The 20,519-nt window shown below is 38.0% G+C and overlaps 1 protein-coding gene across 6 annotated transcripts in view; it reads right to left on the bottom strand.

Annotated features, from left to right (window-relative positions):
- LOC150087516 (laminin subunit alpha lam-3-like) overlaps nucleotides 1-20,519 on the bottom strand; it is a 746,420-nt gene that overhangs the window by 253,378 nt on the left and 472,523 nt on the right. For all 6 annotated transcript variants that reach the window (XM_090371226.1, XM_090371225.1, XM_090371229.1 and 3 more), the window contains 4 exons: nucleotides 12,400-12,593; nucleotides 10,697-10,839; nucleotides 10,215-10,322; nucleotides 8,236-8,347 (listed from right to left, as the gene is read on the bottom strand). In XM_090371226.1, the coding sequence (XP_090227352.1) occupies nucleotides 8,236-8,347; nucleotides 10,215-10,322; nucleotides 10,697-10,839; nucleotides 12,400-12,593 (557 nt within the window). The remainder of the gene's footprint in view (nucleotides 1-8,235; nucleotides 8,348-10,214; nucleotides 10,323-10,696; nucleotides 10,840-12,399; nucleotides 12,594-20,519) is intronic.

Here is a 20,519-nt window from a genome sequence, read left to right as displayed (position 1 = left end):
TCCAATAAATGTGCTAAGGCTGTTCAAGAGAAGAACGTTGCATATCGTAATTGGCTTGTTTCTAATTCTTCAGTTTCATTTTCAGCCTACACCAAAGCTCGCAACAATTGTAAAGCTGTTATTAATCAGTCCAAACTAGATTTTGAACAGGCTAAGAGTAGAAAACTTGCTTCTTGCCCTAATGGTAGCCAAGCATTCTGGTCTCTTGCCAAAGCTATTGGCCGCAACTTTTGCCCATCTCTGCTCCCACCTCTATCCAAACCAGATGGTTCTCTTGTCACTTCAACCAAGGATAAAGCTGACCTGCTAGCATCCCATTTTTCTTCCAGCTCATGTATTAATGATCTTGGTAAAACACCTCCCACCATTCCCAACACGCTCCATTCAATGCCTCCTGTGGTCTTCCGTCAAAAGGATATCAGAAGGATTTGATGAATCTTGATGCTAAGAAAGCTCCAGGTCCTGATGGTATTTCTCCACTTGTTCTCAAAACCTGCGCTCCTGAACTTACTCCTATTCTTTGCCGCCTTTTTTCACTTTCTTATTCCAAAGGTGTTTTTCCTTCTGCTTGGAAATTTGCTCATATCCAGCCAGTTCCTAAAAAGGGTGACAAATCCCTCCCATCCAATTATTGTCCCATTGTAATTACTTCTACTCTTTCTAAAGTAATGGAGAAATCAATTAACCGCCAACTCTTAAACTGCCTAGAAACCTTCCGTCTGATCAACGATCGCCAGTATGGATTCCGTCAGTGTCGATCCACTGGTGATATTCTGGCTTATTTTATCCATTTATGGACTAATTCAATGGAAAGGTTCGGTGAAACACAAGTAGTTGCTCTTGACATCTCAAAGGCTTTTGATCGTGTTTGGCACAAAGGTCTTCTAAACAAGCTTCCATCTTATGGTTTGCCAACTGTTTTTAGTAATTGGTTATCCAGTTTTCTCTCTGATCGCTCACTGAGGGTGATGGTAGATGGCTCTCTGTCTTCTAACTTCTCCACTAATGCTGGTGTCCCCCCAAGGTTCATTGCTTTTCCCCACTCTTTTCCTCTTTTATATTAATGACCTTCTTCCATTGACTGGAAATCCTATCCATAGTTTTGCCGATGATAGCACATTGCATTCCACTTTCCATTTTGAGAAACCTTGTCCTGCTCAATCAGATTCAACTTCTCGAAAATCTGCTACCAATTCCTTATATGCCGATCTTCAGGTAATTCTCCAGTGGTGCAAAGACAACTTAGTTGATTTCAGCCTTTCTAAAACTCAGTCTTGTATTATATCTCGCAAAAAGGATTCTTCTGCTCCTATGCTTATCTTTAGTGACACTCCAATTTCTAGGCAAAATGATATATTTCTTTTGGGGATTACCCTGACTTCTAATCTCTCTTGGAACAAGCACATTACAAATATTGCTTCCTCTGCATCTAAAAAACTTGTTTTTCTCTTTCGCTCTCGGCGTTACTTTTCTTCCAAACAGCTGCTCACTCTGTATAAATCGCAAATCCGCCCTGCCATGGAATATTGTTCCCACATCTGGGGTGGTGCCTCCAAAACCTCTCTCAGGCTTCTTGATTCCGTTCAGAAGAAGGCAGGTTAATTAATGATTCATCTCTAACAGAGTCTCTCCACTCGCTTTCTCACAGACGTACTGTTTCTGCTGCATGCCTCTTCTACAGATACTTCCATGGGTACTGTTCTTCTGAATTGGCTTCTATAATTCCCGCTCTCTCTTTCAAAACAGTCCGAACATGTGCCGCCACCAGCCAACATCCATTTACTGTCCAACTTCAAACTCACAGAACCAACTTTTCATCTTCCTCATTTATTCATTCAACTGCCATTTTCTGGAACAACCTTCCTTCATATGTATTTCCTGAAAATTACAATCTACAGAAGTTCAAGTCCAATGTCAACAAATGTCTTCTTTCGTCTTCTCAACCTCCAACCCAAGCACGGTACTAAGTACTATAGGTTCTAATACCTCTCGTGTTTGGGGTTCACGTAAAAAAAAATAAAAAAAATAAGACCACTAAGTGTAGTACTACATAGTTGGCATGTTAACCTGGAATTAATGCTATTGTATGCAATATTTTGTAATTGTGACTGATACACTTTGATTACTGTCATTAACTTTACATATCATCTCCCTGCCAACCTTTACATCATCTGCAAACTTAGACATTAAGCCTGATATGCCTTCATCAATACCATTAATAAATATTGAAAATAATAATGGGCCTAGCACTGAACCTTGAGAGACTCCACTAATAACATTAGTCCAAGAAGAGCAGAGCCCACTGAATAACTACTCTTTGTCTTCTCCTACTCAACCATTCCTTTTATCCATAACAGCAACTTGAACATAATGCCACACTACACCAATTTGTACAGTAATCTTTTATGTAGTACACTATCAAAAGCTAAAATTATTGTTATTATTATTGTTTTTTTGCATCCAGTTACTTTGTCACTGCATCATAGTATTAGTATATAATCAAACTATTCAGACAAGATTGCCCTCTTAAAAATCCAAACTCAGATTTCCATGTAATTCCATTCCTGTTAAGGTGATCCTGAATAACTTATTTAACTAGTGATGCCATTATTTTCCCTGGAACAGAAGTTCAAGCTAACAAGTCTATAATTACTCACTTCCCCCTTTGACCTTCCACTCTGTGACCAGGGAAGATATTTGCATTTCTTAAAGCTCTAGGGACCTCTCCATAATCCAAGGATGCTTTCATAACTATGGTCAAAGCTCTATCATACTTTTTTTGCTGCTAATCCCAGCAGTTCCAGGTGCCTCTTTCACTTGCAGATTCAACATTTTCTCTTCCACTTTCTTCTCAGTTATCATAAAATCATTCATCTTCCAGATAGAATTTGATATACATCTGGCATAACCCATCCCCAAAAAATTCCTCATGTGTGAACATAGATGCAAAATATCTATTGAGTTTGCGAGAAACCTGAACAGGATCATCAATAGTAAAACCATTCATACCTAGTGGATCAATATGATTTGTCTCCTTCCTAGTAGTCTAAGTAACGAAGTCTTTGCTACTTTTCTTTGCATTTGTTGCCAGAGACATCTTGTAATCTGCCTTAGTTTGCTAACCCCATTTTGTGACTTGAGTGAAGACTAGTTTATATCTACTTTAGATTTTGTATCACCTGATAATTTATATGCATTCTGCATGGTTTCTTCTCTGTCACAAGTCTCGTTAGTTCTCCAAACAATCATTTGGGGCCTTGAACAATATCTCTAAGTCAATATAAAGTCTAGTAGTGTCTATGATTACTTCACTGAATCCCCATCCAAATCCATTAGCATTAGAATTAGCATTGGCAAATGATGCAAGAAAGCAAGCTTAAACAAAGTAAAAAAAAAAAAAAAAAAAAAAGACACCTCCCATTTCACATATTCATTTCCTCCAGTAATTTGTCTAGTTCTTCCTTAAATTTATTTAAACTATCAACTTCCACAATAGATGGCCATTTGTTCCAAAAATCAACTGCCCATTGGCTAAAGAAAAACTTCCACACATCTATTTTGCAAAGGTCCTTCCTCAATTTGAATTTGTACTGCCTCATGTGTGGTCTGAGCAAGAAGAAGAAGAATCCCATCAGCATTGGGCTTGCACAGTCCATTCCATTCAAAACCTTAAACACCTCAATCAGATCACCTAACAGGTGCCTACTCACCAGAACATGCAATTTGTAGAACTGAAGCTTTTATTGATAAGAGCACCCCTTTGTTCTTCTCACCACTCTTGTTGCACTTCACTGTACTTTCCTAATATACAAATAATTTTGGGCGATTTTTCGTATTATTATATCCAGATATATACAGATATACAGTGAAACTTCCCTTTAACGGACAGCCATGGGGAATGAAAATCTGTCCGTTAGAGAGAAGTGTCCGCTAACAAGAAGTCTGAGGTAGAAAAAAAAAAGAAAGAAAGAAAAATCGTTAAACGTTTAATGTAAAATTAAATTAAAATATATACAGATTTTGTACAATATTTTTGTAAATAATATACAATTACATACAAAAGAGATAAAGAAAAATCGTTAAACGTTTAATGTAAAATTAAATTAAATTATATACAGATTTTGCACAATATTTTTGTAAATAATATACATACAATTGTGCTATGCATATTAGGACTTTATCTTAAGAAAAATACATACAGTAATCACTTATTTTCTTCTGCACCTTCTTCCGGCTGATAATTTTGTTTTCAACATATGTTTGGAGTGAAGAAACCATCGAAAGTCCTTCAGTATCTTCTTCAGCGGCGAAAAACATTTTTAAACGATTGATTTGTATGAGCGCTTCTTTTATTTTCATCGGTGGTTCGTCGTTAATATGTTCTTAGACAGAATGACCTCCTTCCATTTCTTCATCCTCATGAGGAACTTCTTGAAAAATATCGATGATAATGTCGTTGATATCTAGAGCACCATCTTCTGTAGTGAGGTTCGAGTTCGAGATCTTTGTAGCCAGGGTCACTTGTAGCTGAAGTATCGTACATTATCAATAGATGTTGAAGTTCGTGTTCTTCTTGGTGCTCCACATTGCTGTTCACAACTTCAATTTTTGCGTTTGAGAAACCAGACTTTACAAAACAGTTCACGACAGTTTGTTTTCTAATTGCGTTTACTGAAGAGGAAATCCATTGAATCGCATCTAGGATGCTGATTTTCTTTGCAAGGTCACTCGCACATGTTACATCGTTCATGTTTGCAATGAGATGTCTTAAAACACGTTTTCTGTAGTGAAGTTTAAATTTTTTTATTATCTCTTGATCCAAGGGCTGACACTCTGCAGATGTGTTTGGTGGCAGAAAAACGATTTGAATGTTGGACAATTCAATGTGTGGGTGAGATGCAGCATTATCCATGAAAAGAATAATTTTTCTGTCTTGACTAATCATGTTTTGGTTAAAGTGACTTATCCATTCGCTCATGATATCTCGTGTCATCCACGCTTTTTTATTAGACTTCCAGTCAACATTCAAAAGATTCAACTTTATGCCCTTGAAACAACGAGGATTTTGTGGTTTTCCTATAACAAGAGGTTGTTCAAAGTCTCCCAGCATATTTGTACACAATAGTACAGTCAAGCGTTCCTTAGAAATTTTTCCGCCCTGGCACTTTTCATTTTTTAGACTCATTGTTTTTTCAGGAAGAGCTTTAAAAAACAACCCTGTTTCGTCACAGTTGTAAATATCCTTAGCTTCAAAATCACGACATAAATCTTCCAATTTGACGGTCCACTCTGTTACAACCCCAGTATCAACAGATCCACCTTCACCACTTACGGTTTTCCAAGAAATTTTATGCCGAGTTTTGAACTTGTCTAGCCATCCCACAGAAGCTTTGAACTCATTTACCTCCCATAGATTTCGCAACCTCCAAAGCCTTTTCCCTAATAATAGGGCCATTAATGGGAATTTTTTTAGCACGTTCGCGACAAAACCACTCCTCATATGTAACATTGTCAATTTGAAGTCCAACAGTTTTCGGGAATGATTTTTGAACGTGATCATTTCCGTGTTGCCAAAATTGTTTGAGCAGTTAATTTTTTTTTTCTTCAGGATGTCGCTTACCTGCGTCTTCCCGATTTTGAATTTTGCAGCGAGATTGAGAACACTATTTTTTTGCCGATCATACGCATTAATGAGTTCAACTTTATCTTTTAAAGTTAAATGTTTACGAGAAGACATTGTGCACTTCACACGACACTGAACAAAACTGAAAACTGAAACTCAAAAGACGAAAGGCCGACCAAATTCACCCCGCTCCCTGCACACACCGAATTCATCAGAAGTTTTACACGTGCCTTAAAAATTCTTGAAAAAGGGTTTACAACCGCGACGTAAACCTTGATAAAATTCAGAGAATCGGAAATAGAAAATAGATTGAGACAATATGTGGAAGAAAAGTTCCTAGAAAAAGGGCTGTGAGCTCTCCCACAGTCCGTTATAGGGAGATCAAATTAAGTGTTAATCTAAACGAAACAGTGCAGATTGCCTGTCCGCGTCCGTTACAGAGAATGTCCGCTAGACAGAAGCTGAAAACACGTTAAAACCAATGGAGGTGAGTTGGGGAATTTGAAAATGTCCGTTGTAGAGAGATGTCCGTTAACGAGAGGTGTCCGTTAGGAGAAGTTTCACTGTATATATATTCACTACCAGTGCGACAAACTTGCAGGAGGTGTAGGGGGCACAAAGATGAATCGGAATCACATAGCATTGCAGAGTCCAAAATGCCTTTGTCATGCGGTAGAGGACATTGAACGGGAGGTCGCGTGAACAGCGATCCCGCTGGAAATCAGCATTTGCGAACCGTTTCTGTAGAAGAAACCAAGTAGCAAAAGTCCTCCGGAGTGGATAATCTGCAGGCTCCAATGATTGGATGCGTTGCAGATGGTATGAACTCATTTGGTTTGTTGACAGTATCCTCCATACAGTGGATTGGGAAATACTCAATCGTTGGCCTATCGCTAGAGTACTCGTACTCGGATTGCCTTCTGCAAGACGTAGGATATTCTCCTCATTGTCTGGCATCCTTGTCATTTGCTCTCGATTCATGGTACCTCTCATGAAACAACCAGTCTCACGTAACCTTCTGTGCACACATGCGAAAATCGTATGATGAGAATTTTCGCATGCCTGTGCGGGAAACGTTCCTGGTACAAGCGCAGAGCAGCGCGCCCGTTACAGTCCGCAGCTCCATACGCAAGGTGTATATCAGCCAGTTCAACGTTTGAATACTCGTCCATCCTACTGCCTTGGGAACCGCTGGAAGTCAGCATTCGCAAATGCTGACTTCCAGCGGGATCGCTGTTCACGCGACCTCCCGTTCAACATCCTCTACCCCATGATGAAGGCATTTTGGACCCTGCAATGCTATGTGATTCCGATTCATCTTTGTGCCCCCTACACCTCCTGCAAGTTTGTCGCACTGGTAGGGAATCACCCTGTAGATGGGTAACATAAGCAAGTATATCACCAGTGGATTGACAATGATGGAATCCATATTGACGATCATTGATCAAATGATAAGTTTCTAGAAGTTTAGGAGTTGGGAATCGTAGGATTTTTCCATTACTTTAGAAAGAGTAGAAGTAAGTGCAATGGGACAATAATTACTGATGGTGCACTCAAGGTCCTGATGGTAATACTATCAGGATGTGGAGCTTTCTTGGCCTCACGATTGTTCAAAATTCTTCTGACATCCTTTTGGTGGAAGATCATAAGAGGCACTGAATTGAGTGTGTGTGTGTGCTGAGAATGGTAGGAAACGGTTTACGAAGGTCATCAATAAAAGATTTAGAAGAAAAGTGTGATGCTAGCAGGTCAGATTTATTGTTAGCTGAGAATTCAATGTGACCATCAGGTTTTAACAGAAGTAGGAAAGAGATGGGCAAAAGTTGTGGCCAATATCTTTGGCAGGAGACTATAATACGTGGTCAAGAAGCAAGTTTTCTACTCTTAGCCTGTTCAATATCTAGTTTTGACTGGATTGGACTGCTTTACATTTGTTGCAAGCTTGATACAGGCAGAAAATAAATCTGGAGATTTGGATTCAAGCCAATCACAATATGCAACATTCATTCATATTTTGAAGAGCTTTAGCACATTTTTTTGAAAAACCAAGGTTTAGATAAAGGATGAGATTTTAAGGTGGAGTGTGGAATAAAGGATTTCACCCCTACAAGAATAATTTCACTGACATGATCTGAGTGAACGTTGACATCGGAAAATTTAAAACAGTAATCCAATCAAGAAATTGAAGAATAGATATCTTGCAGATCATTCCATTTTGCATTCTTGAAATGCCAAACAACACAAGCAGTGCTAGATTAAGGCATGGACTAGCAGAGACCTTGCCCAGGGGGCAAGGACCCTGCTTCTTTAAGGGGGGGGGGCCACATTTTACAACTCTAGCATGAAAAAATATATATATTTTCTTAGTAAAGGGGACGCCCCGGGCAGAAAGATTTTTTCTTTCTGCCCGGGGCACAAAAATACCTTGGTCCGGCACTGAACACAAGGTTAAAAGTAAACTTTATTATTTAGCTGAGTGGGAAACTTGAAAAAACTCCTATAAAATTATTTCTGCCTATTGCAAATAAGTGTTGATCAAACAACAAACTTTTTAAATTCACGGTTTAACTTTTTAAGTTTACAATAAAGAATAAATGAAAACAAAAACCTACCAGTCATTTCTATCCATACTCTACCAATATCTTTCAACAAATCTTCAGCAACTTCTTTAGTTTCCTGAGCACTGAAAACTATAGGGGGAGCTTTAGCTGTTAAATTTCTTCCCTAAGGATGAAAAAGAAAATAGTATTTTGTTAATATGTACTTGATGGCATCTACATGAGCACATGTACAGATATTTCGGCAAAAATATGAATGCATGCTTTTGGTAATGCCAAATAAAAATTCTGTATTTTTGTGAATGTAATACATTATTATTCTATTGTAATTATCCATGCAACTGAATACAAAATTTGAAGTTTAGTCAACCAAAATTCTTAGAACAATGGACTGAATTAATTTTCGGTTGATCAGAAATAGTGGTTCAAAATTAGCATTCAGTTTTCATTATATTTATTTATTTATTTATTTATGAAAACCCCAAACACGAGATGCATTAGAATCTATAGTACTTAGTACCGTGCTTGGGTTGGAGGTTGAGAAGATGAAAGAAGATATTTGTTGACATTAGACTTGAACTTCTGTAGACTGTAATTTTCAGGAAATACGTATGAAGGAAGGTTGTTCCAGAAAACGGCAGTTGAATGAATAAACGAGGAAGATGAAAAGTTGGTTCTGTGAGTTTGAAGTTGGACAGTAAATGAATGTTGGCTGGTGGCAGCACATGTTCAGACTGTTTTTAAAGAGAGAGCGGGAATTATAGAAGCCAATTAGGATGAACAGTGCCCATGGAAGTATCTGTAGAAAAGGCATGCAGCAGAAACAGTAAGTCTATGAGACAGTGAGTGGAGAGACTGTTAGAGATGAGTCATTAATTAACCTAACTGCCATCTTCTGAATGGAATCTAGAAGCCTGAGAGAGGTTTTGGGGGGCACCACACCAGATGTGGGAACAATATTCCATGGTAGGGAGGATTTGCGATTTGTACAGAGTGAATAGCTGTTTGGAAGAAAATTAACGCCGAGAGTGAAAGAGAAAACCAAGTTTTTTTGATGCAGAGGAAGCAATATTTGTAATGTGCTTGTGCCAAGAAAGATTAGAAGTCAGGGTAATCCCCAAAACAGATATATCATTTTGCCTAGAAATTGCAGTGTCACCAAAGATAAGCATAGGAGCAGAAGAATCCTTTTTGCAAGATATAAGACAAGACTAAGTTTTAGAAGGATTGAAATCAACGAAGTTGTCTTTGCCCCACTGGAGAAATACTTGGAGATCGGCATTTAAGGAATTGGTAGCAGATATTCAAGAAGTTGAAGCTGATTGAGCAGAGCAAGTTTTCTCAAAATGGAAAGTGGAATGCAATGTGCTTTCATTGGCAAAACTATGGATAGGATTTCCAGTCAATGGAAGAAGGTCATTAATATACAAGAGGAAAAGAGTGGGGAAAAGAACTGAACCTTTGGAGACACCAACATTAGTGGAGAAGTTAGAAGACAGAGAGCCATCTACCCTAAGTGAGCAATAAAAGAGAAAACTGGATAACCAATTAGAAAAAACAGTTGGTAAACCATAAGATGGAAGCTTGTTTAGAAGACCTCTATGCCAAACACGATCGAAAGCCTTTGAGATATCAAGAGCAACTACTTGTGTTTCACCAAACTTTTCCATTGAATTTGTCCATAAATGGGTAACATAAGCCAGAATATGACCAGTGGATCGACACTGACGGAATCCATACTGGTGATCATTGATCAGACGGAAGGTTTCTAGGTAGTTTAAGAGTTGGCAGTTAATTGATTTCTCCATTACTTTAGAAAGAGTAGAAGTAATTGCAATGGGACGATAATTGGATGGGAGGGATTTGTCACCCTTTTTAGGAAGCAAATTTCCAAGAAGGAAAAACACCTTTGGAATAAGAAAGTGAAAAAAGGCTGCAAAGAACAGGAGTAAGTTCAGGAGCACAGGTTTTGAGAACAAGTGGGGAAATACCATCAGGATCTGGATATAACAAAATAACATGCAGATACTTACTTTTAAATAGAGGATATCAGCTAAAGTTTCCAAGTTGAAATATGAAGCAAAATTATTCAAAACTTCATTACCATGCTCTAAAGTTGTGGTATAGGTATCAATCTTTTCCTATAATAAAAAAATATATAATAATAACTAATAAAACTAATAAAACTAATTATTCCTGATATTATAAATAAATTTATCCACACAAAAATTTTAAAATTACAGATCACATTATATCTTTATTTACTTGGATTGTAAACATCAAATTCAAAATATTATTCATATCCTCTGGGATAAAAGAAATTTGAATATTAATAATGAGCTGCATTTTTATTTAGATATTAAAAATATATAGGATTAAGGATAGGAAATATAAAGGATGAGAATAGTTAAAATATTAAATGAATATAGCACTATTTTTTCAAAAAATATATATAATAATAAAATATGAAAATAAAATACTCTAAATATCTGCTGTATATATAAAAAAAAATTACCTTAAGAATTAAGGTTTCATTATCTAATGCAAGAAGAGGAATCCAAGGAGCAGGTACAAAATTGCTTAGATTAGTTTTAGCTACCATATCATTAAGATATTCCACATCATCTAATAATGGACCAATGCAGTCATCATCACATGCTGAAAATTAAAGAGAAACAAAGTCATATATATTTTTGTTATCTACTAAAATACAAATATGAATAAACAGTAATTTGAGGATTATCTTCTCCTTTATATATTTCGTGGCCAGCAGACTTTTGAGTGACATAATTAAGCACAATTGTCTCAGTATTTACAACAAGACAAACTCTGTGTATCCTGAGTTGTGACTGCATCATGATATCTCCCTTCACTTATTTACCTGGACATCCTGACCACTAAGAGGGGTCCCATGTGACCAAGGAACTGGTCACAGTCCAGATTCAAGTTCTGGAACATAATGCTGATAAAGGTAACTATCATGTATAACAGTAATTTAAATTGTGGTAATTTCTTAATAAACTCTACAATTCACCCTAAGGTATACTACTTTTAAACAAACATTATTATTGAAATGCAGTCTTGCTTTTTTTTTTTCCCCCCCCCCTCTTTCTATGAAACAATGCAATGATAGCCTGTTTAAAGACATACTAATTTCCTATGAGATAGCAGATAATCTCAATTAGCAAATTTCTGGAACAATTCTATGTGTTGCCATATGACGTAATGAAGATAAAAATCAAATATTTTATAAGGCATAAGTTATATTGCGTTAGAAATAAATAAGTAAATCTGATGAGAGACCAGTGAGGATCTATATATAGTTTAAAACTATTTAACTTTATATATAGTTTTAAAACTATTTAATACTCAGAAAATAATTGGCCTTGTTTCAATATTATCAACTAAGTGGCCTTAGTCCTATACCACAATATAACAAGCCAGTGATAATCACATCTTAGCATAAGCTAATATCAACTGATTTGGTGGAGGTGGAAACAGCTTGAACCAGTAGTATGATGGCTTGTCCCCAGTGTTACACCATCTTTTGGTTAAAGCCTATGCCAAGATGTGATTATCACTGAGTTATATAGTGCCTCATTGTCATGAGCTTACTACCATTAATTAGTTGCGTAGGACTAAGGCCACTTACGGTGATAGTAATGAAAAAAGATAAATTATTTTCTAGGTCCTACAAAAAGAACCTAGATGCTTTCAATTATCGTAGAATTAATTATCAATTATTTCAGAATTAAATTCATAATGTTTATCAGTCACTATTGGTCATAATGTCGTGACTGGAGAATGAATATATAATAACAATATTTGCTTTATTTTTCTACTTTTAATATTTTTAAAATATTAAAAGCAGATAAAATACATACACATATATTATTAATGTCAATAAATTTTAACAAAATGCATTAAATACATTTTTCTTCTAATTAATTCAGTCCTATGCTTAATCTGGATTAGTTTAAAAAAAAAAAAAAAGGTAGTGAAAAGCTTCAAATTATTTAGATAAAGCTAAAAACTCCAAACCTTTAAATTCCTCTAAAATCTTTCAAAAAAAATCCTATATATGCCACTAAATGAGATGGTTAGTTTTTTTTTTTTTTTTTTTTTTTGACTGAGGTTATACAAGCTTGCTTCCTTGCATCACTGCTACTAATACTAACATTAATAACAATATAAATGATTGGTCTAAAAATTACTCACATTTGCATCCTACTTCTGTCAAAATGTAACGAGGACGACACTGAGTACAAGTGCGACCAATGATACCCATCTTACACTTGCATTGACCAGTCATTCTGTCACAAGTTCTGTCCAAGGAACCATATGGATTGCAGTCACACTGTTTACATTGGTTACTATCAATTAATGGGTTTCCATAGTATCCAACAGAACATCTATAAGTATAAAGAAAATAAGGAAATTTTATATTTGTAGGAAATTTCAAGTGTGATAAGCATAAAATAATTACTTGACCATTTTCTATTCTCTTCCAGAAAAAGGTATGCAAAATATTCAATTAAACTTCAGCCTGCAGGGTATTCATTTTATTGCAAACCATGAATATAGGGTCACTAAGCAGCAGACTACAGGTGTACATACAGCATACCATGTAGTAGACTGCCATACAAGATTCATGGATTAATGCTATTGGTGGAGTTCCCCAGGGTTCAATGTCGGACCCATTGTTGTTTTCTATATTTATCAATGATAATGATGAAGACGTATCAAGTTTAATGTCCAAGTTTGCAGATGATACAATGGTTGGCAGGGTGGTTAATGACAGTATGCTACTGCCACAGGATCTAAAAAAGTTGAGCAGATGAGCTGAGAAATGGCAATTGAAGTTTAACATTGAAAAATTTTCCACTACTATGAGTGGAAAATTTCATTTTCCACTCATAGTAGTGGAAAATGAAAAAGACCTGGAATAACTGTGCAGTCAGATATGAAGTTCTCTGAGCAATGCAGAGAGGAGAGACTGCCAGGACAGCTCATGGAGTTTTGTCAATGATATAAAGGAGTTTTAGTAGTAGGGATAGGGAGATAATTATCCCATTACATAAGACAGTGGTCAGGCCACATCTTGAGTACTGCATTCAGGTCTGGAGGCCTCATTTTAGGATGGATGTAGAGTTGCTGGAATGAGTACAGAGAAGGACAACAAGATTGGTAAGGGGAACAAAAGCGTGCTCATACCAAGAAAGGCTTCAGTTCTGCAAGTTGCAACGTCTGGAGACTAGACACCTGCAAAGTAATTCCAATGAGGTGTTTAAGGCTTTGAATGAGTTGAGCACGCTCAATGGTGATATGATTCTTCCTCTTGCACAGACTACGCACGGGGGGGGGACATAAATTCAAACTGAGGAAGGATGAATGCAGAAGGGATGTGAGGAAGTTTGCCTTTAGCCAGTGGGTGGTTGATTTCTGGAACAAACTTCTTCTGTTGTTGTGGAAGTTGATAGCTTAAATAGGTCTGACTTAGCCGAGTGGTCAGGGACACAAGTGCAGTAACACATACTCTTTGAGTGGACCAAGGTTCAAGCCTGTGACTGCTAAATATAATTAAAATTTGTGTCGATGATTTATTGTAAACTCCACTGACATAGTGGTTGTGCCAGAGTATAAACAAAGTTTTTTTTTTTTTTTAATTCAAGGAAGGACTAGACAAACTGTTGGAGGAAATGGATAGGTGAGATGGGAAGTGTTTTTTTTTTTTTTGTTTTTTTTTTTGCTAACACTATATAAGTTTGCTTTCTCGCATCATTTTTCACTACTAATGCTAATGCTAAAGATACTATCAAAAGTTTCTGCATTTCAATGAAAAAATTTTAAAAAAGTTAAATTTATTGGCTATTCTATATCATTCCTTCTGAAGTAGCTCCCTTATAGGGTATCACAAATTGTCCAACAATTCTACCAATGCTAGATGGAATCCCTATTTGTTATCTTTTGAAGTGCTTCTTTCATTCTTGTTGGACCCCTAAATTGTTATTAAGTCTTCTTTTTAAATTTTAATTTTAATCTCTGAAAAAAAAAAAAAAGATATAAGATGGATGCAGATCTGAAGAGTATGGAAAGTGATGGGGAGGATCAGGAAATATGAACAGGTGTATGCTCATTTCAGTTTTTTTTTTTTTTTTTTTTTTTTATGAGAACCCCAAACACGAGAGGTATTATAACCTATAGTACTTAGTACCGTGCTTGGGTTGGAGGTTGAGAAGACGAAAGAAGATATTTGTTGATATTGGACTTGAACTTCTGTAGATTGTAATTTTCAGGAAATACGTATGAAGGAAGGTTGTTCCAGAAAACGGCAGTTGAATGAATAAATGAGGAAGATGAAAAGTTGGTTCTGTGGGCTTGAAGTTGGACAGTAAATGGATGTTGGCTGGTGGCGGCACGTGTTCGGACTGTTTTGAAAGAGAGAGCGGGAATTATAGAAGCCAATTCAGAAGAACAGTGCCCATGGAAGTATCTGTAGAAGAGGCATGCAGCAGAAACAGTGCGTCTATGAGACAGCGAGTGGAGAGACTCTGTTAGACATGAATCATTAATTAACCTAACTGCCCTCTTCTGAATGGAATCAAGAAGCCTGAGAGAGGTTTTGGGGGCACCACCCCAGATGTGGGAACAATATTCCATGGCAGGGCAGATTTGCGATTTATACAGAGTGAGCAGCTGTTTGGAAGAAAAGTAACGCCGAGAGCGAAAGAGGAAACCAAGTTTTTTAGATGCAGAGGAAGCAATATTTGTAATGTGCTTGTGCCAAGAGAGATTAGAAGTCAGGGTAACCCCCAAAAGAGATATATCATTTTGCCTAGAAATTGGAGTGTCACTAAAGATAAGCATAGGAGCAGAAGAATCCTTTTTGCGAGATATAAGACAAGATTGAGTTTTAGAAGGGTTGAAATCAACTAATTGTCTTTGCCCCACTGGACAATTACCTGAAGATCGGCATTTAAGGAATTGGCAGCAGATTTTCGAAAACTTGAAGCTGATTGAGCTGGACAAGGTTTCTCAAAATGGAAAGTTGAATGCAATGTGCTATCATCGGCAAAACTATGGATAGGATTTCCAGTCAATGGAAGAAGGTCATTGATATACAAGAGGAAAAGAGTGGGGGAAAGAACTGAACCTTGGGGGACACCGGCATTAGTAGAGAAGTTAGAAGACAGAGAGCCATCTACCATCACCCTCAGTGAGCGATCAGAGAGAAAACTGGATAACCAATTACTAAAAACAGTTGGCAAACCATAAGATGGAAGCTTGTTTAGAAGACCTTTATGCCAAACACGATCAAAAGCCTTTGAGATGTCAAGAGCAACTACTTGTGTTTCACCGAACCTTTCCATTGAATTAGTCCATAAATGGGTAACATAAGCCAGAATATCACCAGTGGATCGACACTGACGGAATCCATACTGGCGATCGTTGATCAGACGGAAGGTTTCTAGGTAGTTTAAGAGTTGGCGGTTAATTGATTTCTCCATTACTTTAGAAAGAGTAGAAGTAATTGCAATGGGACGATAATTGGATGGGAGGGATTTGACACCCTTTTTAGGAACTGGCTGGATATGAGCAAATTTCCAAGCAGAAGGAAAAACACCTTTGGAATAAGAAAGTGAAAAAAGGCGGCAAAGAATAGGAGTAAGTTCAGGAGCACAGGTTTTGAGAACAAGTGGAGAAATACCATCAGGACCTGGAGCTTTCTTAGCATCAAGATTCATCAAAATCCTTCTGATATCCTTTTGACGGAAGAGCACAGGAGGCATTGAATGGAGCATGTTAGGAATGGTGGAAGGTGTTTTACCAAGATCATTAATACATGAGCTCAAAGAAAAATGGGATGCTAGCAGGTCAGCTTTATCCTTGGCTGAAGTGACAACTGAACCATCTGGTTTGGACAGAGGTGGGAGCAGAGATGAGCAAAAGTTGCGGCCAATAGCTTTGGCAAAAGAGAACAGAATGCTCGGCTGCCATTAGGGCAAGAAGCAAGTTTTCTACTCTTAGCCTGTTCAAACTCTAGTTTGGATTGATTAATAACTGCTTTACAATTGTTGCGAGCTTTGGTGTAGGCAGAAAATGAAACTGAAGAATTAGAAACAAGCCAATTACGATATGCAACGTTCTTCTCTTGGACAGCCTTAGCACATTTATTGGAAAACCAAGGTTTAGATAAAGGACGAGATTTTAAAGTGGAGTGTGGGATAAAGGATTCCATTCCTGCAAGAATAATTTCACTGACACGATCTGAGCAAACGTTGACATCAGAAGTTTGGAAACAGTAATCAGACCAAGGAAAAGAAGAAAAGAAGTCTCGCAGGTCATCCCATTTTGCATTCTTGTAATGCCAAACAATACGAGGTTGGGAATAGCCATGAGATAAAGGTTCCATTGGAGAAGAGGCAATCACCAAGTTGTGATCTGAAGTGCCTAAAGGACCTCTCACTTCAACCTTGTACTTAGAAGGGTTGTTTGTGAGAAAAAGATCAAGCGTATTGGCTGTATGATTAGGACTGTCCGGTATTCTTGTAGGTAAATGAACAATCTGTGCTAGGTCGTTAGTAATTGCAAAAGCCTCAGCATCTCGACCTGCTGGGTCGGTGTGACTAGAAAACGGAAGCCAGCTGGAGTTGTGAACGTTAAAATCACCAAGGAAAATTACCTCACTGTTAGGAAAGTTGGACTGGAGAAAGTCAAGTTGCAAAGAGAGGAAGTCAAAGAGCTCCAAGTGATTAGTGGAGTTGGGAGAACGGTAGAGACAACAGATGAATTTTACACAATGAGGCAGAGAGATTTTAAGCCAGAGAAGATCAAAGAGAGGAGATTCCAAATTGCAAAGTCTCTGACAGGGAATATCAGAACGGGCATATGCACAAGTACCACCTTTGAGGCGAAAGGAATCATACAGCAAATAATTTGGACATCTGAGATGAGCAGTAGTTGAATCAACTGATAACTGAGATTCAGTCAGAAAAAGTACATGGGGTTTGGAAGACTGCAAGTGGAAATGGACATCGTTGAGATTAGAATTGAGACCACGTATATTTGTGAAATGAATTAGGAAGTCCTTGGGAGGTTTAGATCTTTTCGCAGATAAGCTTGCTCTATTATTTTGACAATTCATGGTGTATTCAATAGTAAGAAAAAGTGGGTGGGACATGCTGTATGATGTAATGAAATTTTTGGATATGGCGTACATGTGGTAAGAATATACCCAGATCCTTGACATAACGTGGCCTCGACAATGCTCCCCGCATACACACTACTCGGACTCCCTCCAGTCACTATCTGGCAGAGTAGAGGTAGCAAGATTATACACTAGCTGATCCGGAAGCTTCCTAGAGAGTTACCAATAGGTTCAGTCCGGTGTACTAACTAGCGGCCGGCCTGCGAACACCGTTTTAGAGCTGTACCCTCGAAATGTAAGGAATATTGGATCTCGCCACGACATTCATCATAACCTCAAAAATCATCAATCATACTGCATGATGGAAGAGATAGGGAAGGGTTGGCCGGAACTTAGCTCTAGAGACTAAACATGGGTTCCACCACTTCAAGCCTCCAATAAGCAAAGTGGTGGTTTTTCACCGGTTGATGAGAGTCATCTACCACCTAGTACTGCCTGGTAACATAGAGGGGCGGCATTCCTCCATGTGGTGTGGGCGCCACACCTCGACCCCTGCTTACGTTGGTTCACACCTGGGTGGTCACCCACCATGTACTTGTGCATGGAGGTTATACCCAGGATTACTAACAGTCCCACCATCGTGAAGGTGCAAGCAGAGGATTTGGCTGTCATAGACCGTCCGGACTTCGCCGAAATTGGGTCCACTTTGACTTGAGTGTCACCCGAATATCAGTTCGATCAGCGATTTAGACTCACAGGTAGCAAGAACAGCTTGTCTGGCATATCTGAGAGAATGTCTGTGACAGCCTCAAGGACCTCAAGAGTTGTCATAATGGAGCAATTTACTCCCAGTGCAGACATTCCCTGGATAATTGGTTGTTGTTATTGTTGTTTGGTTTTTAGGAGCATTAGCAACTAAGGCCATATTGCTCCGGGAATATGCGGTGGTCATTCCCTTGACCTTTCCGCATCCTCCGTATTTGGTGGTGACGGGCTTGAACCCCGGTCTAATCAAGAAGCGTGTGCTGTGCACTGCTGCTCCTTCCCACCTGGCTACGGAGGCGCCTCTGGATAATTGGACCTGAATGCCATCTGTACATGGTATAGAACCCTTTTTGTAAAACCGCTGCTTAATATTTTCATTTTGTAGAACTAATTATTCTTCCAAATCATAAAGTATACTGACACTGTATTACTTGGAGGTGCATAAATAACTGAAGCAAACTAGATGAGTGTGGTTGGTGCTAAAATGCTCATAATGATGTAGTCACAAAGGAACTGGATGCAAAAAATAATTTTGATATCATATACTTCGATTTCCAGAAAGCTTTTGATACCGTTGTACATGGAAGACTGCTTTACAAATTGGAGTAGTATGGCATTAAGATCGAGTTGCTCCAATGGATAAAGGGATAGTTGAGTGGGAGATGGCAGAAAGTGGTAATAAATGGACACTGCTATGTTTACTAATGTTATTAGTGGAGTCCCTTAGGGTTCAGTGCAGGGCTCATTGTTGTTTTATGTATTTATCAATGATATCGATGAAGGTATATCAGGCTTGACGTCCAAGTTTGCAGATGATACAAAGGTTGGCAGGATTGTTAATGACACTAATGACAGTACACTGCTACAACAGGATCTAGAAAAGTTGAGCAGATGGGCTGAGAGGTGGCAAATGAAGTTTAACATTGACAAATGTAAAGTACTACATATGAGAAGCAGTAATCCCAGAGTTAACGTATCAACTCTGTGGTACCACACTGACAGTGGTAGAGAATGAAAAGGACCTGGGGGTAATTGTGCAGGCAGACATCAAGTTTTCTGGACAGTGCAGATAGTCTGCAAGAGTAGCTCATGGTGTCTTGTCAATGATATACAGGAATTTTTCTAGTAGGGATAAGAAGGTGATTATCATCTTGTATAAGGCAATGGTCAGACCACACCTTGAGTACTGTATACAGGTCTGGAGGCCTCATTTTAAGAAGGATGTAGAGCTGTTGGAACGAGTACAGAGAAGGGCAACAAGATTAGTGAATGGAACAAAGGGTTGCTCTTACGAAGAAAGGCTTAAGTTTTGCAAATTACAGTGTCTGGAGACTAGGCACCTGCGAGGTGATCTGATTGAGGTGTATAAGCCTTGAATGGTTTGAGCATGCTCAATGCTGATGGGATTCTTCCTCTTGCTCAGAATAATCGCCGGAGAGGGCATAAATTCAAATTGAGGAAAGACGGTTGTAGGATAGATGTGAGGAAGTTTTCCTTTAGCCAGCGGGTGGGTGATTGCTGGAACAAACTTTCATCTGTCATTGTAGAAGTTGATAGCTTAAATAGATTCAAGGCAGAACTTTACAAACATTTGGAGCCAGTGAATGGGTGAAATAAGGGCCTTTTTTTTTTTTTTTTTTTTGGCTAATGTTATATAAGCTTGCTTTCTTGCATCATGTGCCTTTGCTAAAGCTAATGCTAAACAGTAACGTTTGTGGTGAAAGATATTCCACTCTGGAAGAGTGTCAATGGAAGCCAAATATCAACCATCTACTGGAACTGTGACCTTGGTCAATGTCATACAATTCTTTGGAAGACTTTTCTGCCTCAAGATATCTAGATACCATCCAAATGTGATATCTGGTCTGTGCTCTGCCTGTGACTAGACCACTCCCATCTGGACAACTGTTCTCCACCTTTTTTAAACAGCATTACATTACACTGCAGCCAGAACTTCTAGTATTCTTTGATCACATATACTACTCTTCTTTGACATAAGAGAAAGTTCCTGTTATTGACTCTTGATTAGTCAATCAGAAGAACCAAGTAACCTCACCCTATTCTCTAAACATACACTTGTTGTTGTTGTTGTTGTTATTTGGTTTTTAGGAGCATTAGCAACTAAGGCCATATTGCTCCGGGAATATGCGGTGGTCATTCCCTGACCTTTCCACATCCTCCGTATTTGGTGGTGATGGGCTCGAACCCCAGTCTAATCAAGAAGCGTGTGCTACGCACTACTGCTCCTTCCCACCTGGCTACAGAGGTGCCACATACACTTGTATTTATATACATGGGTTTTAATCACTAATTAAAAAAAAAAAAAAACACATTTTTATTTTTATAAATTTATATTCTGTTGTCAAATAGAATATAAATTATATATATATGGGGATGGATACAGATGCATTTATAATGCATCTGT

The sequence above is a fragment of the Mastigoproctus giganteus genome, chromosome 4 (genome assembly GCF_048544385.1).
Source record: "Mastigoproctus giganteus isolate SK-2022 chromosome 4, ASM4854438v1, whole genome shotgun sequence".
NCBI lineage: Eukaryota > Metazoa > Arthropoda > Arachnida > Uropygi > Thelyphonidae > Mastigoproctus > Mastigoproctus giganteus.
This window is presented reverse-complemented; position numbering and strand designations above follow the sequence as displayed.